The following is a 24,536-nucleotide window of genomic DNA, read 5'->3' on the forward strand; positions in this document are numbered from 1 at the left end:
TTATTGTACTTCGCTCCATCTGGGGTAAACGTAGAAGAGCTAAATCAATAAGATGGATTCACCTTTGGCTTTGTAAGGGTTTTGCAATGATAACAGATTACTTTTTGCAAATATCAATTTTACTGGTTTAATCTCTTGTATGTTGGTGTGCATGGCATCCCAACAGTTATCTTACTATGTCTTCATTTGTTCCAATAGGGTGACAGAGGTCCACAAGGTCTTCCAGGGCCAGATGGATTTCCAGGTCTACTGGTAAGATATGTGCAATAAATTGATTGTTCATTAGAAGGCATAGAATCTGTAAGAAACTTTTTTGTGATGTATCCAAGTTAAGTTTGCTGTAGACACTTTTTGGAAAGATGTAATTCTTTTTTTACCTTAAAAACACATCACTGTCATCGTTAAATATTCTGTATTGAGTTGAGGGAACAGGATGTAGTACAGATATATTATTTGTCTGAAACAAGTTAAAGGTTGGATTAAGTGTTAAGGTTAAATGTTAAGAACATTCATGTAAATATATGTAGGAACACACTATTACACTGTTGAGTATACACACACACACACACACACACACACACACACACACACACACGTCTTTTCCCACAAGTATAAGCCCCACCAGTGTAAGCTGAGGCTTCAGCAGCCTTTCTAACCTTTACTCAATAGCAAGACCTATGCTTTCCGGATGAGAGGACCTGTTGCTGTCTTCCTTAAACCCAAAAGGCTTTGAGGTCAAGGTCAAAGGTCATCTAAAAGAGGAAAGGCACCTGGCCCTGGGTCAGGATCTCTAAAACATGCATAATATCATATTCCTCATCAGGTCAACAACTGTCATATCCAAAGGAGAATTTCAGGGACACTGCGGTCAATGAATTAATGACACCAACATTCTCCCTCCTGCTCAAAAATACTCATCCCTGTTGCCATGCTCAGCATGACTCTTGGACTGTTGGAACTAAACTTGGTGTTTTGATAAAGAACAGACTTAATCTGCCATATTAGGTCACCCTGCTGCAGACATGGCAGTCTGCAGGGTAATATCTGACAGACACTCTGAGTCAGGTATTTATCTTGCCTCCTGTTAGACCATCCCTGTGTTAGCTGTAGCTGAACCTAATATACCCAGCAGATGAAATGTGCCCTGTCAATTATTTTCGGAGGAAATGAGTGGCTTGAGACCTATGCTCTTTACTCCCAGCATAGGCTTTTTATTGAGCGTGAAGGTTCAGGTGTCAAACCCTTGGAAGCATATGACAGTGTTGATGGTACTATTTAAGAAGGTCTGTTGCAGCCCCAAAAAGATACTGGCCTGGACCTGACCTTGTGTCTTGGAGCTGTAAACATCTGTGGTTGATAATCACGTCAAAAGGAAAAATAGATGGACTTCAGAGAAGAAAAGCTCTGTTTTACTGAACAGTAAATCCAGTTTCATTTACAAAGAAAAAGTGCTTGTTTAACTATGAGAGATCTAGCTGTAGCACAAAACTTAACCAGGATGTCTTCAAAATGTTATTGTTTTTTTATTATTTTTGTTATCATATATATACTATCATATTGATTAATAATATTTTTTTGTTTGCTACCACTGTGATCCAGATTGGATGTTTTTAAAATGCCCTTGGATGGATTACTATAAAATCTGTTACAGATATTCATGGTTCCAAAAGGATGATGATAACTTTGGGGCTCCCTTCTCTAGCACCACCATGAGGTTTTATATTAAACTCTTAATGACTATGATGGTGCAGATGTTCCTGATCTCCTCAGACTGAATCATAATCACTTTAGCAACCCCTCACATTTACATGTAATGTCATTATCAGCTCAAAAATGTAATTTCACCACTACTTTGATTTATGAACTGAATGAATGTTATTCCCATCAGCTGCAGCTGTACTTTGTGCTTTGTGATATGTTAGCATGCTAACATGCTCTACTAAGCTGGTGAACATGGTTCCTATATATACATCATGCTACCATGCTGACTAGCATTAGCTCAAAGTACTGTTGTGCCCGAGTGTGTCGCTGTAAATTTCTTAGTGTTCATTTCTATGATGAGTCTGGTCAAAAATATGCTCAAGTTAACATTTGTTTTACTCCATTTTAAGGGCCCTAAAGGTTATCCAGGTCCACCAGGACTGCCAGGAGAACAAGTACGTACAGTAGTGTTGGCTAACAAGAGAGAATTTTATATTTACAGTGCTCAGCAGGTCTCATTAGCATGGATCTATGTAATAACAAAATCTACAATCAAGGATTACAGACATTCTTAAATACAGACGTTGCAGTGAGACTAGTCCTCTATGTGACAGCACTTATGCAGTACGTACACAAACACACTTACAAAAACACACTTGGTCCTTATTCTGTACATACATATGTATATGCACACCCATGCACAAACGCACAGCTGTGCCTATGTGCATCACTAGCCAGTTACGTCAGTCCTTCAGCTGTTCCCACAGTTCCTTTTATCTCCTGTTTATACCATTATCTTTGATGGAAAAACTCATCAAACTGCTAACAATTATTGTACATTGCCCCATTACACAGCCCTCTCATGTTCTCATTAGAGCCCTGTGATGTCAACATCAGAAGCCTCAAAGCATAGAGGGTTATGGAAGAAGTAAGACATTTTCTGAGAACTCCAGGGATTTCTTTAATTCCAATTATTCTGTGATCCTACAGAGTATAGTCAGAGAGATCCTGTGCCATTGCCTTTGGTATTTTTATTCGTTGCCACAAACCAGTGTTCATTTCCATTGCAAACATCAACAGCAATTTATGGAAGCCAAATGAAAAATGTATTAGTTTGGAATCTGGAATAACTAAGAAATAGCAACATCTAATAGAAATTATATAATAATTTCATTACTATGGCAACACATGATACAACTGATGTGAGCATTGGCTGAATTTTTAAATGTAAAGTTTTGTGCTCTAAAGGTACAGCACAGCCAGTGAGGGAAGGGTGGGTTGCAGGGGTGCACAGCGTTGTCTTGGGTGGAGGTTATTCAGAATGAACAGTGCTTGTTTTATTCCTCATTTGGCAATGCTAGTAGAGGTTTCTCCTCTTTCATGTTATCCCTCCATCTAATCTACCTATTGACTGTTCATTCCCCCCTCTTTCTCTCCATTACAGGGCATACTAGGACCTCCTGGAGAACCCGGCACTGCAGGTTACCCTGGCAGGCAGGTGCAGTGAAAAATAGAAAAAATATGTTTCCAGTTCCTCCATCAATCCTCTTAGATTCTTCATTGCTGTACTGAGAGCTCCACAGGAAATACACAGCAATAATAATGATAACTGCATGATGCACACTGCTCTGCTTTCTTGTGTACATTTCATAACACATTTGCATCAAGTGGTAAATAACTGCTATTTCCACTATATTGGTAATATAGTTTTCACTAAAATGCAGTTAACAATGTAACAATGCATAGATTAATGATGACGGTTTTCTGTGCAGTGCCAGTGTAGATGAGGACATATAAAGTATGACATAAAGGATGAAAACAGAAAATATCTTTTCCTTCAGCTCTCTGTCAGTTGGTCCCTTGCATTTCTCTTATCAGGCCATTCAGAATCTGGTGTGTTTTGGTTTGCTTTACAATGTGAAATCATTGTAAACAAGTTTGTGTGTACTGTGATAATTAGTTCTCACCAAAGTTGTTGCTTTGCAGGGCTCAGCTGGGCCACAGGGTAACCCAGGGCCCAAAGGTGTCCGTGTAAGTACAAGTAGCTCTCTGCTCTCATTCTGCACCTTGACAATGCCAGGCCTTTGGCCTTGCTCTAAAACACTACCCCTTGGTCTGATTTGTATTTTGAAATGATGCCTGGTGGAGACTTACTGCTGATGGAGACTGCTTGGGACTCTCAAAGGTTGACTAATTCTTCTTAATATGGTTTCTTTCCCAGCAAGCAGGAATGCCCGTAAAACAGGAAAACAGAGGAAAGAGAAGCAGATGGATAGATGGTGACTGCACGAGAGCAGAGGGAAAGGGTCAAATTAGCTAGTGAGAAAAGGGACTTTAGTGGAGAATTGCATCTCAGAGAAAAGAGATAGCTGGGATTACTATGCTTGACTGAGAAAGGCAGAGTGAAAAAGAGCCAAAAAGACAAACAGTGAACAGGCAGGGGTGTAAAAAATAAGAAGAGTAGGGTTAAACGTACTCTACTAAATCCTATGCCAACTGGCATAAATAATTGAATACAGACAATCTTACCAAAAAATATTATGCACAATAAAAGTATAGCCAGTGTTCAGGGTTTTATCTTTCAACATAAAAGCTACAAACAGCTGTGCACCTAATATCATGTTGGCTGTGATAGCTTTATATTCAACGTATGTTACCCTGCAGTGCACCAGTTGACCTATGATAAATTTATACTGACAATAGCTGGCACATCAGCAGATAGTTGAGCACCTCAGGTATATACATTGTGTCATGTTTGGATTGATTGGATCAGAAACTGTACAGGTTCATAGTCTCAGACATAGAAATGTACGCTATTTGCATCATACTCATTCTCATGTCAGTGACTCTAGATTTTTCCTGTGACCACAGTGTATTTAGGTTAAAGTAGGAACATGAAGACAGTGCATATGGACAGAATTATTCACAGCTGCCCAGCTAGTGGCACCAAATTTTTGTTTCTACAGAATTCCTGACAGGATAAATCAGATGTTTCAGAAATACAGAGAACATGTGTAGAAAGGGATATTCCCATGAGACTATAATCTCCTTTCACAGGGTTTAAGGATATGGTGAATACTCATAAGCCCTGCGATACTGCATCTTTATATGCCCGTGTGACTAGGCCAGGAAATTATAGCCCAGTTACTGTGATATGGTATGAATAATCATCACCAAATGATTTGGGTGACCACCCTGACTTTTAGCCCAGCACTTCCATTATTCCAATGATTGCATCTGTGCACAAGATTGATTGATCAACACATTTACTCAATGACAATGTCACATTTAATAAAAGTAATGTGATTGTCCTAATTATATAACAGCATTCTGCTAAAAAGTTAATTTTCCTACAATGTTTAGACAATATTGTTTTTTTTTTACATATTGCTCATTTTCAGGGATTTATTGGGCCTCCTGGCATTGCTGGGCCACCAGGACCAGAAGGGGAGAAAGTGAGTGATCTTTGTTTATAAAAAGGGACATCTTTTTAATTACGATTGCTATGTTCTTGGACACATTTTCATTTTCTAGTACTATTTTAATCAATTTTGTCAAAGTATTATGTACGTCTTGTCTTCTCAATTAATTTTTCCTTCTTTTACTGCCCCATACTATATATTATGTGTATAATTGCATCAAAGGATGAGCTTTGAGAAATGCCAGCTTTAGTGAGATTTTGCACCCTAATCATTTTGCTCTCCACTCTCTTCTAGTATATCCTGATTTATGTTGTGTTACCAACTACTTACCGATGTATGTTGAAACATCCTTTTACATCCTTTGGGCAAAAGTAAAAGCAGTTACTTAAATCTTTCATATACATATGCAACACTCATTCCTTCATTCTTGTGAGATTCCAGACTGAGTAGTCTCCAGCCTTTATGGCTCTGTTGTGGCTTGCTGCTCATTAGCCTGTTCTGCGCCTCAGGAGCTTTAATTCACTTTGATAAAACCACTTTTGAATCTTGGCTTTCTTACTTACTACTCTAATATCTTGTATAGCCTGTAATAATATATTAATTTTAATCCAGAAAGTACAACTTCTTTTATTCATTCCCAGAGTGCAGTATCATCATGTCATGTCCCAGTTTGAGTAACTCATCCACTTGTTTTCTTTTCTAGGGCATTACTGGTCCCATTGGAAAACCTGGTCCTAAAGGAAGACATGTAATAATTATTTTTATGTTTTGTTTTTTTGATTTTTGTCATAGTTTATTGTTGCTTCCAAACACACCAATAAATCATGTCATTGTCAGCAGTGAAGGGAGGCAGGTGCATCATCATTTTTGCACAGGCATCAGCAGTTGCCTGTGTCATCTTGTGTTAAATCAGAGAGATTATATAAAAATGGTAGCCATTGCACAATGTGCACAGGATTTCCTCTTAAAATAGCACCACATCACATCCGCAGAAGTCCCAGGGTCGTCAAAGAGTTTTAATTTGTAGGCTGCATCTGTTGTGAATGCACTAAAGGAGCATGACACAGGGCCAATGGAAAAACAGTGTACAGATAAAAAAGATGAGAGGAGTTACTCACTTAGAGGAACAATATAAGGCAAACCTAAATTGAAATGATGAATGAAATAGATCTTGCGATGCATGTTTACATATATAAATATATATATGTATATATTTATGTTATTTTTTTCATATATATATATATACATATATGTTTAGGGTGGGTGGTATATATACAGTAAGGTTGAGATAGAGACAGTTTGAATGTCTACAGTAGGTTGGGTCCTTGCACTGTGAAAAATTAATATTTTAAAAACAGGCCTTAGCCTCTCTGTGTTACAGCTGCCAAGCGTGCAGGCAGCCCAGTGCTTGTTTCATCCAAAGTTTTTTTTTTTTTTTCTGGAAGACTCACATCTGGCTAACTGGATCCAAGTCTGTGGCTTAAGGGCTGTTGTAAGCCAGTTCACAAGCTGTTAGACTGGTTCATTTTGTTTCATTTAATAAGCAGGATTCTCACACTCTATCGCTGTCAAACTGATTAACTATTTTTGGAAGTTGGATACTAAATGTGATATGTAATGGTTCGATTCTCTGCATGAAAGAAATTGTCATAATTAAGTAACAGTATGAAATCAGTAAACGTAAAAATAAAGAGCATTTTCTGCTGTGTTACCTGTATGGGAGGCCATATTCTGCTGACTAAGGGTGTTTATAGGATGTTTAGACATAACTTTGTTGTCCTGACTTTGGAAAATTGAATGTGGATGTATTTCCCTTGCAGGGTGTGATGGGTGATGTCGGGGAGAGGGGACCTCCTGGACCTGATGGCAATGAGGTGAAAACTCTTGTCCTCCTTCTGAGGGGGTTCAGTTGTCTTATTTATTTGTCCTGTGCTTTTCACCTGTACCTGCTATTCTACTTTTCTCCTCTGTGTCCTTCAGGACTTTTTTATGGCCTTTTGTCACCACTTGCAAAATGTGTCATGCAGTTTTTACAAACTACAAAAGTGCAAAATATTCCAGAGATTAGCACACAGAAACATGAAATTGCTCTTACAGTATTTCCACTGTAGTCTTGGAAATGAGGAATGTGCAATACTGTAAATGCCGTGTCCTGTGTACTTAGGATGTTGCTGTGATGTTTCACAGGGACCTGTTGGTGGGACTGGCATTAGTGGTTTTCCTGGTCTGAGGGTGAGTATTTGGAGCATTGTCTTTTTAATTGCTGTGTTGGGTATCCCGTGGCTAATAGGCTCTATGTGTGTTTGCTCACTGTTTTGCTGTTTTGCTATCTGTTCTGTTCATCTTTCTTTCTGCCTGACTGTAATGGTTATGGATGATGGACAGCAGAATGTGGGGTCTTGCTCTGTGAGTGATAAATGTGAATGTTCATGCTGCTGTTCATGCTGTTTCTTGGTTAGACTTGTTTTTCTCACAGTTAATGACTGTAAATACTAAAGTTCTGCTCAAACTACCAAAGGATTGTTATAAATATTTGTTGTGCTTTCAGTTTGTTGGTGAGGGGATAAGTTATCCACAGGGACTTGTCTGGTTAGAACATTTACAGACACAGACCTTTAGACATTTTTGTCAGCAGATCAGATAAGTAGAAGCAGATACAGTAAGTTGATTAGAATAAGCTACAGTTTGGAGGAACATAAAACTGCCAAACAACCAAAGTAAGCAATGCCAGTCTTTTTGTATAAAGAGTGTAATCCAAGTCTTCATTAGGGACAGTTGTTCCAGTTTGGTACACTGAAAGAACAGTAAACAGGGACATTCTTTATGAAGTAGTATGCAGTATCGGGAGTGAATGGTAAATGTCATTTTTAAAAATAAGAAAATACCCAATGTCTAGCTGTCAAAACACAGTTAGAAACTGTCATTCAGTTTCAGTAAACAAACAGTTTGGGGTTGTTTGAAAAAATCTCTCACAAACCTTAAATGGTTCCAACATACCCACCTGGGAGGCTCTGTCTTATTACTGCAGGGGGAAAAACAATCCAGACTGTTACAGACCTGATAGAGACCATGCTGTCTGTTTTACTGCCGAATGTCCACAGAGGCCTCGAAAACATACTGATGTTCATGTCAGGTAAAGGTACTGAGTTTATACAGCACCTCTCCTGTGTCATCATTTCAAGCTTCGTTTATGCTGGTTTGCTGTCCTCATAGAATGGGGATTTACTGGGCTGTTGAGGGGTCACTCTGTGTATCGCTTGATGCATCTGGATGAATGGGGTTTCCTTAACCTTCACCTCAGCTACCGGCTGTAAGTCAGTTTTACTACTGAGAGAATTGGACATGAAGAATGCAGACCCAGTATTAGTATTTTATTTTTACTTAAAGGTTACAAGAGAATGATACACTTGTATAACAGTCAATGATGAATATCACAGCTTTGAAATAAATGGCATGCCAAATTTTCATTGGGAATACTCTTTATAGTATCATTTAAGAGTAGTATACTATCATGACACAGCTTATGTATTTAATACTATGTACGACTGTAAAAGTTATCAAGAGCGTTGTCAAAAGCCGATCAGCTGGTTATTGTAATGGTGTATATCCAGTACACATGGATGTATTCGGACAAAATATGGCAATTTTAGTTATATAGCACATTTAATAGCAAGTAACTAAATGGATTATCTGCAAACATGTTAGGCCTACATGTTCTCCATGTCTGTTTAAAGATGGTGGGCCATCTGATTTATTGCCTGCCTTGGCATGTTAGTTCCTTTTCCTAAAGACAAAAAAATAAAACAGAACCAGATTGTTTAATGGTTTCTGGAAAGAGTGGACACCGTGACGAAAGCTTGAAGATGATAATTGTGGCAGATTTGTTTTGGTCATGGCATAAACAGAATCATATGTCAGAAGACTCCATGGCACTGAAGTCTCATATGGCCTGAGCCTGTCTTCTTCAAGTCATTGTGTAGTTTTTTAAAATAAATGTTACTAAACAAAGGCTGTACACCACAGGTCTGGACAGATTAAATTTCAGAAGTGCAACACATATTTTGGTACAGCTGGATTTCTATTTTGTTACGGATGGATTTGTTCTTATGCTTTTTTACCTCCTGTAGTCTTTTTATTAATAATTAAATGTTATAATTTAATTGAGGTTGTATACCTGAATTTTTAATTTGACACCTAAACTCATTTTCTAATCTCAGTATCAGTCATTCCTTTGTGGTGTTGGTTGTGATGTCCTTCATTTACTGAGTGGCACTTAGAACTTTAGATAAGTGAGAAAGTGGAGCAGAAGGTTTTATTTATTTTGGTATGCACTTACATTTTTTTCCTAATGTGTGAGTCAACAAATTGTGATGCAACCAGACACTCTTTATTTATTGTTTCTTTACATTTCTTTTTACTGTGATACTTTTCATGTGGTGCAGTGAGGCCTGTATATGCTGTACAGTAATTCTTTGGCATGTTCCTTTTAAAGAATGTGATATAACACATCGTGTTACAATGGGTGCTGAGGCATTTTATGTTTGATTGGATTTTCTGAGGCTACAGTGGTTATGTTGAAACAAGATGTGCAGGAATGCGACAATGTGGTTTTTGTCAAGTCCTTAATCACTTGTCTTCCCATACAGCTGGGAGATATTGGTTTGGATGATATCTAACTACAGGCCACATCTTGACAGCAGTTTGATTAAAAAGGCATTGTACAATGGATGTTGATGTAGCAAATCCCTTCTCTCAGGCTGGTGGACACCAGAGTACTTTTCCTCACCTTATCTCCTTCTTTCAGTATGTCAAATTTCATGTGTTCTCAGGTGAAAGAGCACATGTGATTTGTGTCTGTCTTGCTGCAGTGGAGCCACAGGATCAAACATGGGCCTTACAGAGTCCAGATGGACTCCTGGTTAAGCCACATGTCCTTGATGACAAGACATTAGGTCATGTTCAAGATTTTCAGTTTCTGGTCTTTTTTTGAACATAGTTATATTAGGAGTCGAAGATTTCTAATTATATTTGCATTATTTTGCATTAACTTTTCTTGAATATATTGATTTAGTTGGACTTTATTTCTGGAAGCAAATTCTGATACCACGGTCTCTCCATCCCTGCTTCATTTTCCTTTAAGCCTGTCTCAAAGAGGAACACAGAACTTCAGTGAACACCTGGTACCTGGTTTCCTTAATAATATGAATGAAAAAAAGAAGGCTGAGCATAGTTAAATGTGCTTGAGTGAAATGTACTGTACATACTGCACATGCCTTTGCACTTACTGTGCTTAGACACACACCCATCATTGTGACCGCAATATCATTGCTACTTACATGGTTACACTGACAATGAAAACCACCTAATTTGTTGTTGTAAAATGTTTGTAGTTTAGCCCACATTTGGTCATTTATTGGATGCTGTGGGCTGGTGGTGGTGAGCAGAGCCAGGCCCATACCAAAAACACTCAGTATCAGAAGTGCGTTTGTGATTGATGAAATTCCATTGTATGCTTCATTCTCTCCACAGGGGGAGCAAGGGCCTGAGGGACTGCGAGGACTACCTGGTCTGGTGGGACCTCAGGTAGGTTAGACATTGGCTACTGCAAGTGCTCTAAATTTTAGGGATATTTAGAAATTAATTGTGAAATTGGTTGTTACGTGAAACCATTGGAATCTGTGAAGTAGCCCATGTACTGCTTGTGTCACCAAATGATGCATCTGTCATCATCACTCATACATGTTCTGACACTAGAGACAATACAGTGTGAGAAATAAGTTATTCCACAATGTCACCTTGTTTCAAGAATTGAATTCCACCTTTATTTGTGGATTCCCGCTTCAAAAAGAATTCCTTACACTATTTCTGTTTTCCTCACTTCCACTCAAACCTATTATTTTACTTTTCCTCCCTCCTTTCCTCTCACTGTGGTAGGGCCCAGCAGGACGAGCCGGCCTGCCAGGATTGAAAGGTGATAAGGTGATCTAAATATTTATATTATTGCAGTGTATTTGTGTGACATGTAGGTAGCCCAGGTCATTTAACTGGACATTGTATAGAGATCTTGTTGACATTTTGAGAACACAGTGCCAGTATAAAGTCAAATTCAGTTTCATAATGGAAGGCATAGCCATTTCTTTATGTTAATATTGATGTTGCTCCATTATGGCAAAAATGTATTTGTTCTTTGGGGTCACTTGTTTTCATCATAATCAGACTCAAACTGGATTTGGATAGCAGCTTATTTTAACAGTCTGCAGGTGTTTTCACATGTAATTCACATGTATTATGTAGTAGAGTTTCCTTAATCTGTCTGTTTTAACAAAGGTCACATTGTGATCACTGCGACAGGCTAGTGTTGTGTTATATCTCTTTATGATACTGTGAAATTCAGGGTGAAGTGGGACAAAGGGGTGAACCAGGAGAGATGGGGTACCAGGGTGATAAGGTAAGTCTGACAAGCAAGATTTGAAGGAAAATGTAGTTGCATACCTTTGCAATATTATGTGCATGGGTCTATTATGACCAGAAGTTTATAAAAATATCATCACGATGCATCCAGGCATGCACTCAGTCATATTGAATGGCTGATAAAATAACAACACAAACACAAAGAGTGTGTGAGACTATTTAAAGATTATGTCATGTCTGTATCTTTCAGGGTCCTGCTGGGGCTCCTGGTCCTCCTGGGCCAAGAGGGAAACCAGGACCACTGGTATGTTTGTGTGAGTGTGTATATGTGGGTGCAGCTTTCATCGACCAAGCCCAGTAAGATAGTGGGACAACTTGTAAACAGAAGTCAGCAAGGGCACATTTACTGGGCATCATCTTCCTCCCTCCAGCGAGGGAAGAAAGAAATAAAATATATGTTTTTGAAAAACTGTTTGCTTATAAGTAGACACACAAAAAAACAAAATACTGAAACTGCCTTTCTGAATGCATCATAAACAAGTCCAGAAACTGTTCCACAGCAAATGGTTTCTATACAGCTGTTACTGCAGTTCAAGTTACTGCAGTTTTCCTGTAGTTAGAACAACCCCATTGTTCACTCTGCAGAATTCTAAAGAAGCACAACTTTTTCTGCAAAATGTACTACTGACTGATTGAGTAGCCTGAATTAACCCTGATTCCTAATAACCTACCACGTGTACAAGCACTATATCATTAGCCATCAGTGTAATTAAGCTTATGGTGCATCATATACATGAAATGGCTATTGAACACATTATGGCATATGGGTTAGGAATAGCTTTTTTCAGGTCCATGTTGTTTATTTCATGATGGAGAATTTGAAACGGAGACATAGTGAATTGTATTAGAAAAATAAGTGACAACATAAAACGAAAAACATAGTTAAAAAATAGAAAAGCACAATGTTCTTATTTCTTTTTGTCTTCATGTACTACCTTGCACTGTAAACAGGGTAAAATTGGTGAGATGGGGCCACAAGGACCACCTGGGCCTCCAGGACCAGAGGTAAGACATGTGTGATGAGTTTCCAAATTCAACAGAATAGAGGTGCAGGACTTGAGTCCAGATTTCTAAACCTCAACGTGACCAGTGCTCTGTGTTTAAAATCCTAGAGCATATAGCCTTATGACACTGTGCTGGTAACCTGAAGGAAGCAATTGAAGTGTTTTTTTTTTTCTTCTTCTTCTCTTTCGGCTGCTTCCGTTAGGGGTCACCACAATGAATCATTTCATCTGCATGATTGATGTGGTACAAGTTTTGTCATATGTATGTATGGCAATGAAGTCATTAGCATAGGAATCAAGAATGCAACTGTTTTCACCCAGCCTGAGTAGACCTGACACCTTTGCTTCATTTCATGCCTTTCGTCCTGTGGCATCGGTCATTCAAAAAGCTTGAAGTAGTAATGTTAGCAGTTTAAGAACAAAGTGGTGTTAATTTGCGTTTTTTGACAGATGAGACTTGCACATTAGTTAAGGGCAGCAAAGAGAGGTCCAGTTGCTCCCTAGGCCAGCCACCTGAGCCTCTTTTTTTTTTTTTTTTTAGAAAGTGCTTTTCAAGCTCCGTAGTCTTCTGCCAGGTGGACCTCTTTGATAGAAGCAGATACCATGTTTCCAGTCCACCCAGTCCAGCTAACCTGCTGTAGACCTTTCTGTTACTCTAGCCAAGATGCCTTTGCTGCAGATTTCCAAGTGACTCCCCCTGGAGAGGAGAGAAGCTTCAATCACATGTGGATGCCAGCAACTGGGTGCCACCCTGTTGTGCTTCTGATGGGCACCTCTGTGGTAGACCTCACATTAAAAATGATAGGAGTTTGCCAGAAGTGTGTCTCAAATATAGACACAAATTCATCCTGCAAATGCTGCCACAACAGGTCTGCTGTTATGTAAACTTGAACAAATCATATTAAAACTGGGAACTTGGAGACCCTAAGGAGGGACTTTATTCACTTTATTGACAGACTGTTAGCAACCAGTATTTTTCCTAGTCTGCTCTTCTTGGTTTGGGGACAAGTTCAGTTAGCCAGCTAGACATCTGACTTAAGAGCTACTGCAGGAACAGTGGCATTGCCTATGTAGACAATTTAATCTGTCCATTCATCCCTTATCTATACCCGCACAGTGCTAATTAGGGACACAGGGATCTGCTGGAGCCTATCCCAGCTCTCTTTGGGTGAAAGGCAGGGGTACACCCTGGACAGGTCACCAGTCCATCACAGGGCCACATAGAGACAAACAACCTCACACACTCACACTCACTCCTATGGGCAATTTAGAGTCACCAATCAACCTGACATAAGCAGGGAAAGTTTATTTGTATAGCATAATTCATGCAAATAGTAATTCAAAGTGCTTTTCCGGAAATAAACGACAAGTTAAAAGTACATAGGCAAATATTAAAATAAGAAACAGCAAATAATATGGAAAATTAATATAAAATGAAAGGAGAATGAGTCCAGATAAAACACTTTCAGTTGATGCAGAGGTAAAAAGAAGTGTTTAGCTTAGACCTAAACATTGTCAGTATTGAGGCCTGTCTAACATCATCAGGAAGACTATTCCAGGTTTTAGCTGCATAGAACTGAAACGCTGCTTCTCCCTGTTTAGTCCTGATTCTGGGGACGAGCAGAAGGCCTGTCCCTGATGGTCTCAGAGTCCGAGATGGTTCATATGGCACCAACATGTCAAAGATGTACTGTGGAGCTGAGCCATGAAAAGACTTAAACAGTGCTGTTTTAAAGTCTGTTCTCTGAGCGACAGGAAGCCAGTGCAGAGATCTGAGAACAGGGGTAAAGTGATTGTACTTCCTGGTTCTAGTCAGGACCCGAGCAGCAGTGTTCTGAATGTACTGAAGCTGCTTTGCAACATACATGTTTTTGGACTGTGGGAGGAAACCACAGTGCCGGGACAAAACCCACGTGAGCACATGTTGAACATGCAACATCCACACAGAAAGGCCCCTGCCGGGTTATGAACCCAGGACCTTCTTGCTGTGAGGCAACAATGCTAACCACTAAGCCACTGTGCTGCCGTCAGAAGCATTTGAGTTGGATATTAGATGTGATGTGATAATCTAACAGGACAGCTGCACTACAGATTAATGCTATGTTATTTTCATAACATAACACTTTCCATGAGCCTCAGTGAGATTCTGAGAGTGATCCTGTCTTTAAGCCATCTCTAAAATTTAATATCCTCTGTGTATTGCATCATAACAACATTAATATTTTGTCCATTGTTTTCCTGCTCTGGCATCTCCCTTCAGCATATCTGTGCTTTTCAAAGAAGTCATTGTTGATGTTGCAAAGTGCATGAATGGCATGGAAAATATAAAGTCTAGCTTTGCTCCGGAGCGCAGCATAACCATAGGGTGCATAACTAACAGGCATATTTGCTGAAATGAGTGATAGTGCCTTGGCAGGTGTGCCTGACATTATTCATTTATTATATTAAGCTTCTTTCAGCTCAGTAGCAATCCATTACCATCTTAACATCAGTTTTCTATAAACCTGTCTGTGCACTCCAGATATGCCCAACCTATGTGTCTCTGATACAGATTCATTCAAGATGGCTTTAATGATTTGCAAAGAGGAGCTGGTGTAGTACACGAACCATTAAACCTGCTATTGTAAATGCAGTATAATCATTTGATAGATACACAGTTACAATCAGCTGATTTAATGTGTGGGATCAAACTTAATTAATTTTTCATATAACACATGACACGTTAAATACTATAATAACAACATATAATGATGTCTGCCTCTTGTTTTTGCAAGGGCTTTCCTGGGGACATTGGAGCACCAGGGCCTAATGGCCCACCTGGACCAAAGGTACAACAGTATCTCACTCTCTCCATCCATCCATCCATCTATTCATTCATTCAGTGCATCCAAATATATTTATGTGTGTGACTGTGTTTCAGGGTATGCAGGGCGCCAGAGGGCTTCAAGGCCCACTAGGGCCGAAAGGAATACAGGTAAGATGATTTAACACGCGGCTCAGTTTTACAAGTCTGTTCTCTTCTTGACTCGGTAATACAGTGGAAAGTGGAAAATAATACACATCAAGAGATTTCCATTAGATCATTAATCTCAAGCATGATTAAATAACACAGTTCTTCTCACTTAGCATCTACTCACGTCTCATGTAAGGTTGCAGCTTAGATTCTGGTTTTCTTCTTTTATCTACAACATTTCTCCAGGCATGTTCCACTGGGTGAGGTCATGATTCATCATTGATTGCTTATAAAAACAAGGCTGAAAGATTTCCAGCCCTGGAAAAAAGAACAAAAGTCTTTAAAAGGTGAACATACTGTGAACTTCTACTGTGCTGAATGTTACAACATTGAGCAACAGCTCACAGAGGGGTAGAAGTTTACCTTTGTGTTTTGGTATGGAGTCACAATACCTTTGTCACTCAGGAGTATAAACACAAAACTGCTCAAAGTTTGATGTGTATTACAAGATTGATAACAAGACTCTGAAGCTAAAATGTATTCAAGTGAAATTTATCAGTTGATCATCTATGATTTGAAATACTATAGAAGAAGTATGTTTGTATGTCAGTTTGGTTTCTGAATTTTGGGGAGTACAGTAAAATATTTGTCCTAACTCAGCTTTCTCCCATCTGGATTGTAAGGATTACTGTAAGAGATGTAGGATCAGACAGGAAATGCAGTTTGTAACAAAGGCTCCTAGTCAGAATAGAGCCAGGGATGCTGTGGTTAGATGGTATGTGTTTTAACTACTAGTTGACCAAATCCCCTGGTGGCTTAATTCAAAAAGCAGTTTTTTTTGTTGTTGTTGTTTTTTGTTTTTACCATTTATGACCCATAACCACAGATCTACATTATTTACTGTACCAAAAATATTCTTGGATGGTTTTTGTTTTCTAATCTGTAGGAATATTAAAGTTACCCGCTGAAACACGATATTCCATTTAATTGTGTTTTCAACCTACTTTTTCTTATGTGGTCATTTGTGAGATAGCTTTCTCACAAAGAAACCATGGTTGCTGATTTGAAGAGAGTCACTATAGTGGAGAAGAAATGGTTGGATGTTGGACATATTCATATGGAAATAGTTAAAAACAATATGCTTTGACGTATGTAACTAAACTACAGTCAGCGTGTCATTTTAGGCCTTTCTCACATGAAACAGTTAATGAATGTAGTGTGCAAAACATCTGCCATCTACAGTCTTATTACCGTACTTGCAAGTCAAATATTAGCCCTGATGAAAGAGGAGTTTTTTGTCCTGTTAACACATAGTCATGAATATGAATGTGATCATAAAACATTGCCTGATAATGTGGTTTACAGTGCTTAGTACATTTTTACATTTCTGTAAGGAAGAACAAGCAGGTGAACGGGTGAGCCCTTTAATGTAGAGAGTTAAAAGTCAAGGCTGTTAGAAACAGTCCTGTGTCTGTCATGTTATTTGGTGTGCCAGCGGTGTTGTACTTGTTTGTTGGACTGCTGTATCTATGTCGAAATTCATGTTTTCCAGTGTTTGTGTATGATTAATTTTACTGTGTTTCCGCAGGGTGAAGAAGGACCACTTGGACCACCAGGCAGTGTTGGCCCCATTGTAAGAAATCCCAGACTCACATACTGTGTATACACAAACACACACACAGACATATTCACACATGCTGATCCTCAACAGGTGGTTTGGATCATACTATTCGCTTAGATGTTTTATTAGGGAGCAGCATGGATAAGCTGTGATAAGCACTATATGATCTTTGCTGTGTTTTGATCATTAGTTGTGTGTTTGTCTCTTTGTCTTTTTTTGTAGGGAAGACCGGGAAGGAAAGGGTACATAGGCGAAGCTGGTCCTGAAGGTTTAGAGGTGAGTCTGCTCTCATAATGTAGTAACTGTACAGTTGTCACTGAATTATGAATTTCTGTAACTATAATAGTTTATTTTCATTATTATTAATTAATATTCATATTTGGTCACAACATGACACTTCTACTCACAAATAATCTTAACTTCTGTTTTTCTCTGTTGTATGTTCTTTACTGGGGATGAATATTTTAATCTTTAGGACATGACTTATGGCTTGACAGTTTCTTCTAATTATTTCAGTAAACCACGACATCTAATTCGGTATATTAGTTGATGTAATTGGCTTTGTGTCCACCAAAAATGCAGTGCTATAGTAATGGTATCATGTGATTACCTCTGAGTGCAAGTTTATCTATGACTGTGACCCACTTTTCGTAAGTCTAGACTTACTGAGTTGTAAACATGCTTTTAATTAGGAGAGAAAATTCTTTCTTCCAGCGACATTATCAGACATGTTAATAAACCATGATGAGATGCAACACAAAACTCTTCCCAGTTCCACGCGCTGTGTGTGGGCCTTTTTAAACCTGTGATATCCAAAGAGTCCTGTACCCGTAGCTGGGCAGTGTGGTGACAAAGATCTTTTTAATTAGAAGAAGCTAACACACTGATGTTTTCTGCCTGCAGGGAGAGAAAGGGGACATAGGAAACATTGGAAAAATTGGACCACAAGTAAGTCACTTTCACACACTAATCAAAGGCCATACTGCTGTGGATTAATAGTTTTACATTAAATCCCTCTTCAAGTGTGAATGTGGGGTTTGTTGTGTGGCTGTTTTAACATTCTGCTTAAAGTTTAATGTACACAGTTCACTGAGGCAATGACACAACTCTTCTATGATGAAATGAACGAAATCCTTCAGTGTTGCAGTTGTGAAGGACGTTGTAGGAGCGCTTTCTAATCTCTTGCTGTTTTTTTGACCCACTTTTAATGGTAAGAATAATTTGGATCCCCTTAAACTACCAAATAGTGTTTTCATCATGAAATTGGCAGATCACCACAGTGAGACTGAAGGAAGACCAATCAGAGATTCTCTGTGGAAGTGACCTCGTTTGAGTTGCATATTTGTTTATAGTACAAGCTTGCCAAAGTGTGTTTGATGTCTGTTGTTGCTCAAGAATCAAACTTATATTGTCTCTTGTCAAAATGCAATAAGTTAAGAAAATTTTAATCCAAAAAGATGTTGACCTTCATCCACAAAGTGGATTTACAGGTTTTCCAAAAACATGTGTGTTATTATTTCTAAATTAATCAATTATCTCCAAAATCAAGTCTGCCTTTCTGTTTTATGCATCATTTATGCTTTTATCTGAAACAAATACTATCAGAGATGTTTCATTTCCTTTTTGTAAAATTCTTCTCTGACCATCCAAACTGCATCCATCCTTCTCAGAGGCCCCTTAATGTTAATATTTGCATTCTGTGCATAGTGGAGGCAACCAAGCTGATAATGTTAGACTGAGTTGCTGCAGTGCACATATGAGAGGGATTAAGCACTTTTGGAGTGAAAGGGCCTTTGAAGCCATGGGGCTATGCAGAGACAAAACTCTAAAACATATGGAGGTTTTAATGGATGCCATTACATCACTTTCCAAATAAATTAGATGTGTAGGAAACTGAGAAATAATGTTGTTGACTAGTGCAGGTTAACCCTGTATAACCCCAAGTCTTCCAATAAACTGTCTCAACTTTCATTTACTGGAGGTTTTGATGATGTTATGTATTTTAGCTGGTTTAGCCTGTCTGTTGAGTTTCATTTTAAAGTCACCCTTCAGTTCACAGTGAATAAAACACGCACAAGTCCTCAATTTACCAAAGGCAGCCACAGGTGTGCTTTGAAATATAGTTTAACCTCTGTGCTTTGATTTTCATGTCAGTGATTCACTGTGCACTTACAGTATATGGCACACGTGCATGAGAAAGATGCATGTGTGATGGAGAAGCTTACTTTTAACAGTACAGGACTTGGGCTGTATTTCTTCCCCAGCTGAAAGGTTAATGGTTATATCAGTTCTTTTGCAACCCAGGCAATGTCTGAGAAACAAGATCACCTTTAAACAGTAATGTTAAAAGCTCCCATTTCAAGGCCCTGCTACATGGAAATCCCCATAAAACAGTTTCCTTCTGTTAAATGATACAAGATACCACATAGTCCCACTTCATGTCCCAGTTAAGGGACTTGAGGTCAGTTTAGAGCTCCTGTTTACCTGCCTGCAGGGTACATCTCTGCACAGACACTCTCCTACTAATCCGTCTGTCACCTGCTTTACTTGCATCCAGCAGGTGATGATATATGAGTACCACTTTTAGCTGAGTTAGGGAACAGCAAGTAGAAAATAATCTCATTTTATTTAGCTTAATGGCCTTTTGTCTTTGGCTAAGTTTTTTTTCCTGTCTCTTATTCTCTTTCTCTGTCATTCTCTAGACATAAAGGGATTCAAGTATATAAGAGTGTATATATATGATTATGTAATGGAGGAAAAGAATAAGAGTCATGTAAAATCTTGTATCCTGTGTGCAGTGATGGATACAGCCGTAATTTTCCTGCTCTGGCTTTGTGGTTGCCAGAAGTGAGACCATTAATAAGAATCATTGCAATGATGCTGAAATTCACCTAGGTTTAGATGTTCTGATAACAGATATAAGCAGATAAGTCTTACTGTTGGTCTGGGGCTCCAGGTAGAACCACTGGAGAGGTTGATACCAGTCCAAACCACAGCCCCTGTTGCAGATGACTAATCTGGAAGTGGTTTAGTTCCTTTGATAGCACTCATATTAGCATTAGCTTGTGTTTTTCTCACGAGGACTCCTTTACTAAGTAGTATGTATGTTTTGGGGAAGATTTGTATTGAGTTACTATGTGCTGTGAAAATAACATGCCCTTAATAATTTCCTCTCATTATTATTGTGAAGTGTAAAACAATAGCAAATAGGAATATGTTATTGTCTTCTTGCCAGACATTCATTTCCACTACTCACAAAATCTTCAAGGCTAAAACCTCTTTCTGTGTTTGGTAGTTCTTTGTTGAGTAATCCTTTATTATCAATTCCATATTGATTGTGAAAACAGATTTGAGATGATAATAATATTCCATGGTTACTGATATATCATTAGCTTTTAATAGATTTCTTCTTAAGGATTAATTGATTGTGTGCCTTGTGCCAATTATTTGAAAAAAAAAGTAGCACATGTGAAATTATACTGGCAATAAATCAGATTTTACTGTATAATGAAACTAAAGGCAGAAGTACCTGGAATGCAGAGTGAACCAGACTGTACAGGTTTCTCCTCAAGTCAGCACACCATCCTATTTTCTGATGTAAACATTACGTTGTAATCTACAACTTCATACCTGGAAAATAACCCTTAAATGACCAAAAATGCTCATACTTACATGCTGACATTATATACTTTCTCCTGATTTATTTGTGTTAAGCACTATTTTTTTCTCCTCTCCTGCCCAGGGTCCTGTAGGTCTAATTGGCATAGCTGGAGTGATAGGAGTTCCTGGTGAAAAGGTAATGAGTGTGTTTCTCTATCATTATGCTGTCAGCCAACTTTAGCCGGTTGCTTGTCAGTTGTAGAGCTTTTTAATTTGGGCTGTGTTAAGCAGCCATGGCTTGAGGCCCTAGAGGGTCCAAAAACACATGCTTAGATAAAGACTCTATATTCTCATAATTTCAACAATGTCAAACCAATGTCACCATTTGTGTTTCTCACCCTTCTACCCCTCTGGTGAAGCAATTTATTTCAAGGTAAATTTAGAGGAAACTTTCAGTTTAGCTGTAAACAAACCTCTTTCAACATCACTATATGACAAAACCTCCATGTATACTTATACCCAATTGGTATCATTATACATGTGCTGTACTGACATATAATATTGTTCATTCAAAAGCATTTGGACATGAAACATATGAAATACGTCATGTAAAAATACTCATAACACAATCTGGAGAGGCCCTAAGGCTGTCCTCAGCTTAAAGGAAAATGTTACTCTGCAGCCTTCCTGCTCAAGTGAAATTCTTTTACTCGCAGATTCAGTGTTGAATATTGACAGGCGTCCAAAAATACCTTTTTTGCCACCTACTTGAATTATCCCCTCAATCTTAACTTGTGTCCCATTCTTTCCTATTGAGAAGCCTTTTGTTTGTCAGGACATGTCCTTGTGATGGGAAGCAGTCTGCTTGTCAGACTCGTGCTTGTCCTCCGCCTCCTCTTACGCAAAATTCTCCTCCTGGTTCAATCTGTCAGCACCAGCCATACCCTGACAACCCACAAATTCCTTTCACATTATATATATTTAATTCAATACCACCCTGATTTAGACTTTGAGTTTCCAAAACAGAGTCTTAAAACTATTCTCCTCACTGTAGAGGTGCTCACAGAATTTGAACAAGAATTCAAAGGGTACTTGTACAGTCATGAAGTTTTAAGAAGGATTAAAGTATCACTAACATGAGTGTGAGAGGGTTAGAGTGGAGACCAAGGCTGCCTTACTGCTCACCCTGGGTTACATTTACTTACAACACTGCCCAGAGTGCCACCACTGGTTTCAAAGTACCTGCTTGCTTTAACCCCCTGATCTTCATTGAACCAGCTGTGACTGTGACCTTCCACAGTTAAGAGGCTCCAAGTTTTAATACGTATTAGTATGTATGTAATGTAACATGTATGTGAAACTGTGCTGGGCGTTTCTGTGTTGATCCACACTCTTTTTTTCTGTCCCCAGGGTGACCGAGGACCAGCAGGTCCAACAGGTCCAGTTGGGGAGAAGGGGCCAAGGGTAAGTACAGTCACTTAGGATATACTGCAGAGCTTTGCTTCGTATCTGAGATTTGGTAAGCTCCAGAATAATAGAGGATATATTGAAGAAGGCTTTCTAAGCTGTTTCTAAATCACTAAAGGTACAACCTACCTCAACCTGAATGTATTATTCAGTAAACTGTCTTACACTGTTAAATATAAAATGGAGCCACTAAGCAATTTTGGCTGGAAGTTTTGGCAGATATGTCTTTGCCACACGGTTTAGAATATAGAAATGAAAGAAGACTCACTAGAGGCCTAAAAGGTTCCAGTCTCCTCAGTGTTGTAACATTTGTAGATACAAAAAACTTTTCAAAATTCAGCAGTGTCAGATTGTTTTTGTCTGGTTGACCAAATCTAGTGACTCAACTCAGCTTGTGTCCTACATAAAACCACTTAATGGGTTAAGTCTGTGTGACAAGAAAGGACAGCAAATAGGTCCTGAAATCCTGCTCCCAATAGGTCCTGAAATCCTGCTCCCTGTCTGTTAAACCAGGTCATAGCATTTTTTAACATGTGGCCATTATTGCTGTTCTCTGCATGTGATGTCTTTTGCAGTGCTACAACTCTGTCAATCCTGTGTTGGCACAATGCATAATGTTTTTTTGTTTTTTTTAAATTTTTGAAATCTAAATCTAGGTGGGGTTTGCTAAATCTTTATATATTTGCAGTAAGTTAATAATAGGTTAATTTTTACATTAGCCTATTGTGTTTTTACTGTGTATTTTTAAAGTGTATTTGTACAAGAATTATTGTGTGATTAGATTATTTATTATTCTGCTGTGAGTAAAACAAGCTTGCTGCTGTCTAGTGCAGCAATGTTCCCGCTGTCTGTTGTAATCCTGCATGAATCCACTGAGAGAGTCTGGCCTTCATCCCTCACTGTCCTGGGCCCTTAGACTGATTCCATGTCTGTGGCTTTGGGCCCCAGCCCTGACCTAGCTGGCTGGCAGACTGGCTAGCAGGCAGACTGATTGGCTGGATGAATGGATGAGAGGATGACTAATTTTGTGGCTGGCTGGCTGGCTGAATAGTTAGATGATTGAATCACTGCTGGTGTGTGTGAATGTGTTTGACTCTGTGTGTGTGAGTGTGTGAGAGAGAGAGAGAATGAGAGAGAATGAGATTTGGGACTTATGTAAGGAGTTATTGTGATTTGTGTGAGCCAGCTTTTGCTATGTAGTCACATTAGCAAGGAGTGGCAGGTCAGTGTGAAGGCTTTGGGCTGTTTCACCACAGATTACAGTGATCAGATCATAAATTTCTGTTTCTGTTTAAAGGCAATTTGCAGAGATTCCTGTCGTCTGCTCAATCTCAGACAATTTTGTTGCTTTTGCTGGCTTTATTTGTTATTGTAGTATTACTCCTGAAAAGATTAATATATAAAGCAAATACGTGTTGGGCAGTACTCTGATGTGAACCACGGCACCGAGTTGCCTGTTTTTTTTTTACTGGAGGGACTGAAGCACATTCTAACAAAATGCAGTTCTGCAGAACAGCCCAATTTCTTTCCAGTTACACATGTAAATCTATGTAAAAACCATTTAATACCTGTGCAACAGATGCCTTCAAACAGTCCATGGTTTGGTGTTTATCCTTCTGTACTGCTGTTTTTCTATTTTGGTATAAGGGCTATCCAGGATTGCCAGGAGGTCCCGGGGACATTGGCATGCAAGGTGCACCTGTAAGTGTCGTACCCTTACTACTATATCATGACAAACAGATTCTTTTCATTGGGATTTCTGGAAGTCAATCCTTGTTTACTGTATATATTGAAAAAATAAACTTATTTACCTTTCACTACATCTGTTTGTATACATTTTTAACAGCTTATTCTGATGATTTTTTGTTTGGCTCCTTCTTCATAGTCACACACATACTTAATGGACTACCAATTTATAAATGCTTAAACTGCAACGCTGCCTCGTTTTTATCATTTTTTCTCTTCCTATTTATTATCGCAGGGTCCACAGGGGCCAAGGGGCAGTCCAGGCATCGCTGGGCCAAAGGGCAGAAGGGTAAGGGCTGTTCTTACCTAGGACATTCGATGTGTGCTTCCCTTTATGGTGTGTAAGTGAGCCTACTTCAACCCAATAGGAACCATGGAAACTTATCAGACCCCCCAGCTCTCTGTTTCACATCACAGCTCTGTGCCCATAAACCAGAAGTTAAAGCATTTAAAAGGCATGTGTGTGTCCTTCCACTTGACAGCTCTTTTATAAGCCAATGAATCTGAATGAATGGATTGTGTGTGGCAATACTGGTGAGACACCATCTGGC

The 24,536-nt window shown here is 38.9% G+C and overlaps 1 protein-coding gene across 2 annotated transcripts in view; it reads left to right on the top strand.

Moving 5' to 3' along the window:
• The window catches only part of col24a1 (collagen type XXIV alpha 1 chain), a 69,926-nt gene that overhangs the window by 24,462 nt on the left and 20,928 nt on the right, over window positions 1-24,536 (top strand). For both annotated transcript variants that reach the window (XM_026323416.2, XM_026323418.1), the window contains 22 exons: window positions 199-252; window positions 2,112-2,156; window positions 3,146-3,199; window positions 3,688-3,732; window positions 5,103-5,156; window positions 5,827-5,871; window positions 6,944-6,997; window positions 7,311-7,355; window positions 10,653-10,706; window positions 11,058-11,102; window positions 11,518-11,571; window positions 11,785-11,838; window positions 12,546-12,599; window positions 15,373-15,426; window positions 15,519-15,572; window positions 17,140-17,184; window positions 17,395-17,448; window positions 18,076-18,120; window positions 20,915-20,968; window positions 22,183-22,236; window positions 23,887-23,940; window positions 24,221-24,274. In XM_026323416.2, coding sequence (XP_026179201.1) covers window positions 199-252; window positions 2,112-2,156; window positions 3,146-3,199; window positions 3,688-3,732; window positions 5,103-5,156; window positions 5,827-5,871; window positions 6,944-6,997; window positions 7,311-7,355; window positions 10,653-10,706; window positions 11,058-11,102; window positions 11,518-11,571; window positions 11,785-11,838; window positions 12,546-12,599; window positions 15,373-15,426; window positions 15,519-15,572; window positions 17,140-17,184; window positions 17,395-17,448; window positions 18,076-18,120; window positions 20,915-20,968; window positions 22,183-22,236; window positions 23,887-23,940; window positions 24,221-24,274 — 1,125 coding nt within the window. The remainder of the gene's footprint in view (window positions 1-198; window positions 253-2,111; window positions 2,157-3,145; window positions 3,200-3,687; window positions 3,733-5,102; window positions 5,157-5,826; window positions 5,872-6,943; window positions 6,998-7,310; window positions 7,356-10,652; window positions 10,707-11,057; window positions 11,103-11,517; window positions 11,572-11,784; window positions 11,839-12,545; window positions 12,600-15,372; window positions 15,427-15,518; window positions 15,573-17,139; window positions 17,185-17,394; window positions 17,449-18,075; window positions 18,121-20,914; window positions 20,969-22,182; window positions 22,237-23,886; window positions 23,941-24,220; window positions 24,275-24,536) is intronic.

The sequence above is a fragment of the Mastacembelus armatus genome, chromosome 4, assembly GCF_900324485.2.
Source record: "Mastacembelus armatus chromosome 4, fMasArm1.2, whole genome shotgun sequence".
NCBI classification, from domain to species: Eukaryota; Metazoa; Chordata; class Actinopteri; order Synbranchiformes; family Mastacembelidae; genus Mastacembelus; species Mastacembelus armatus.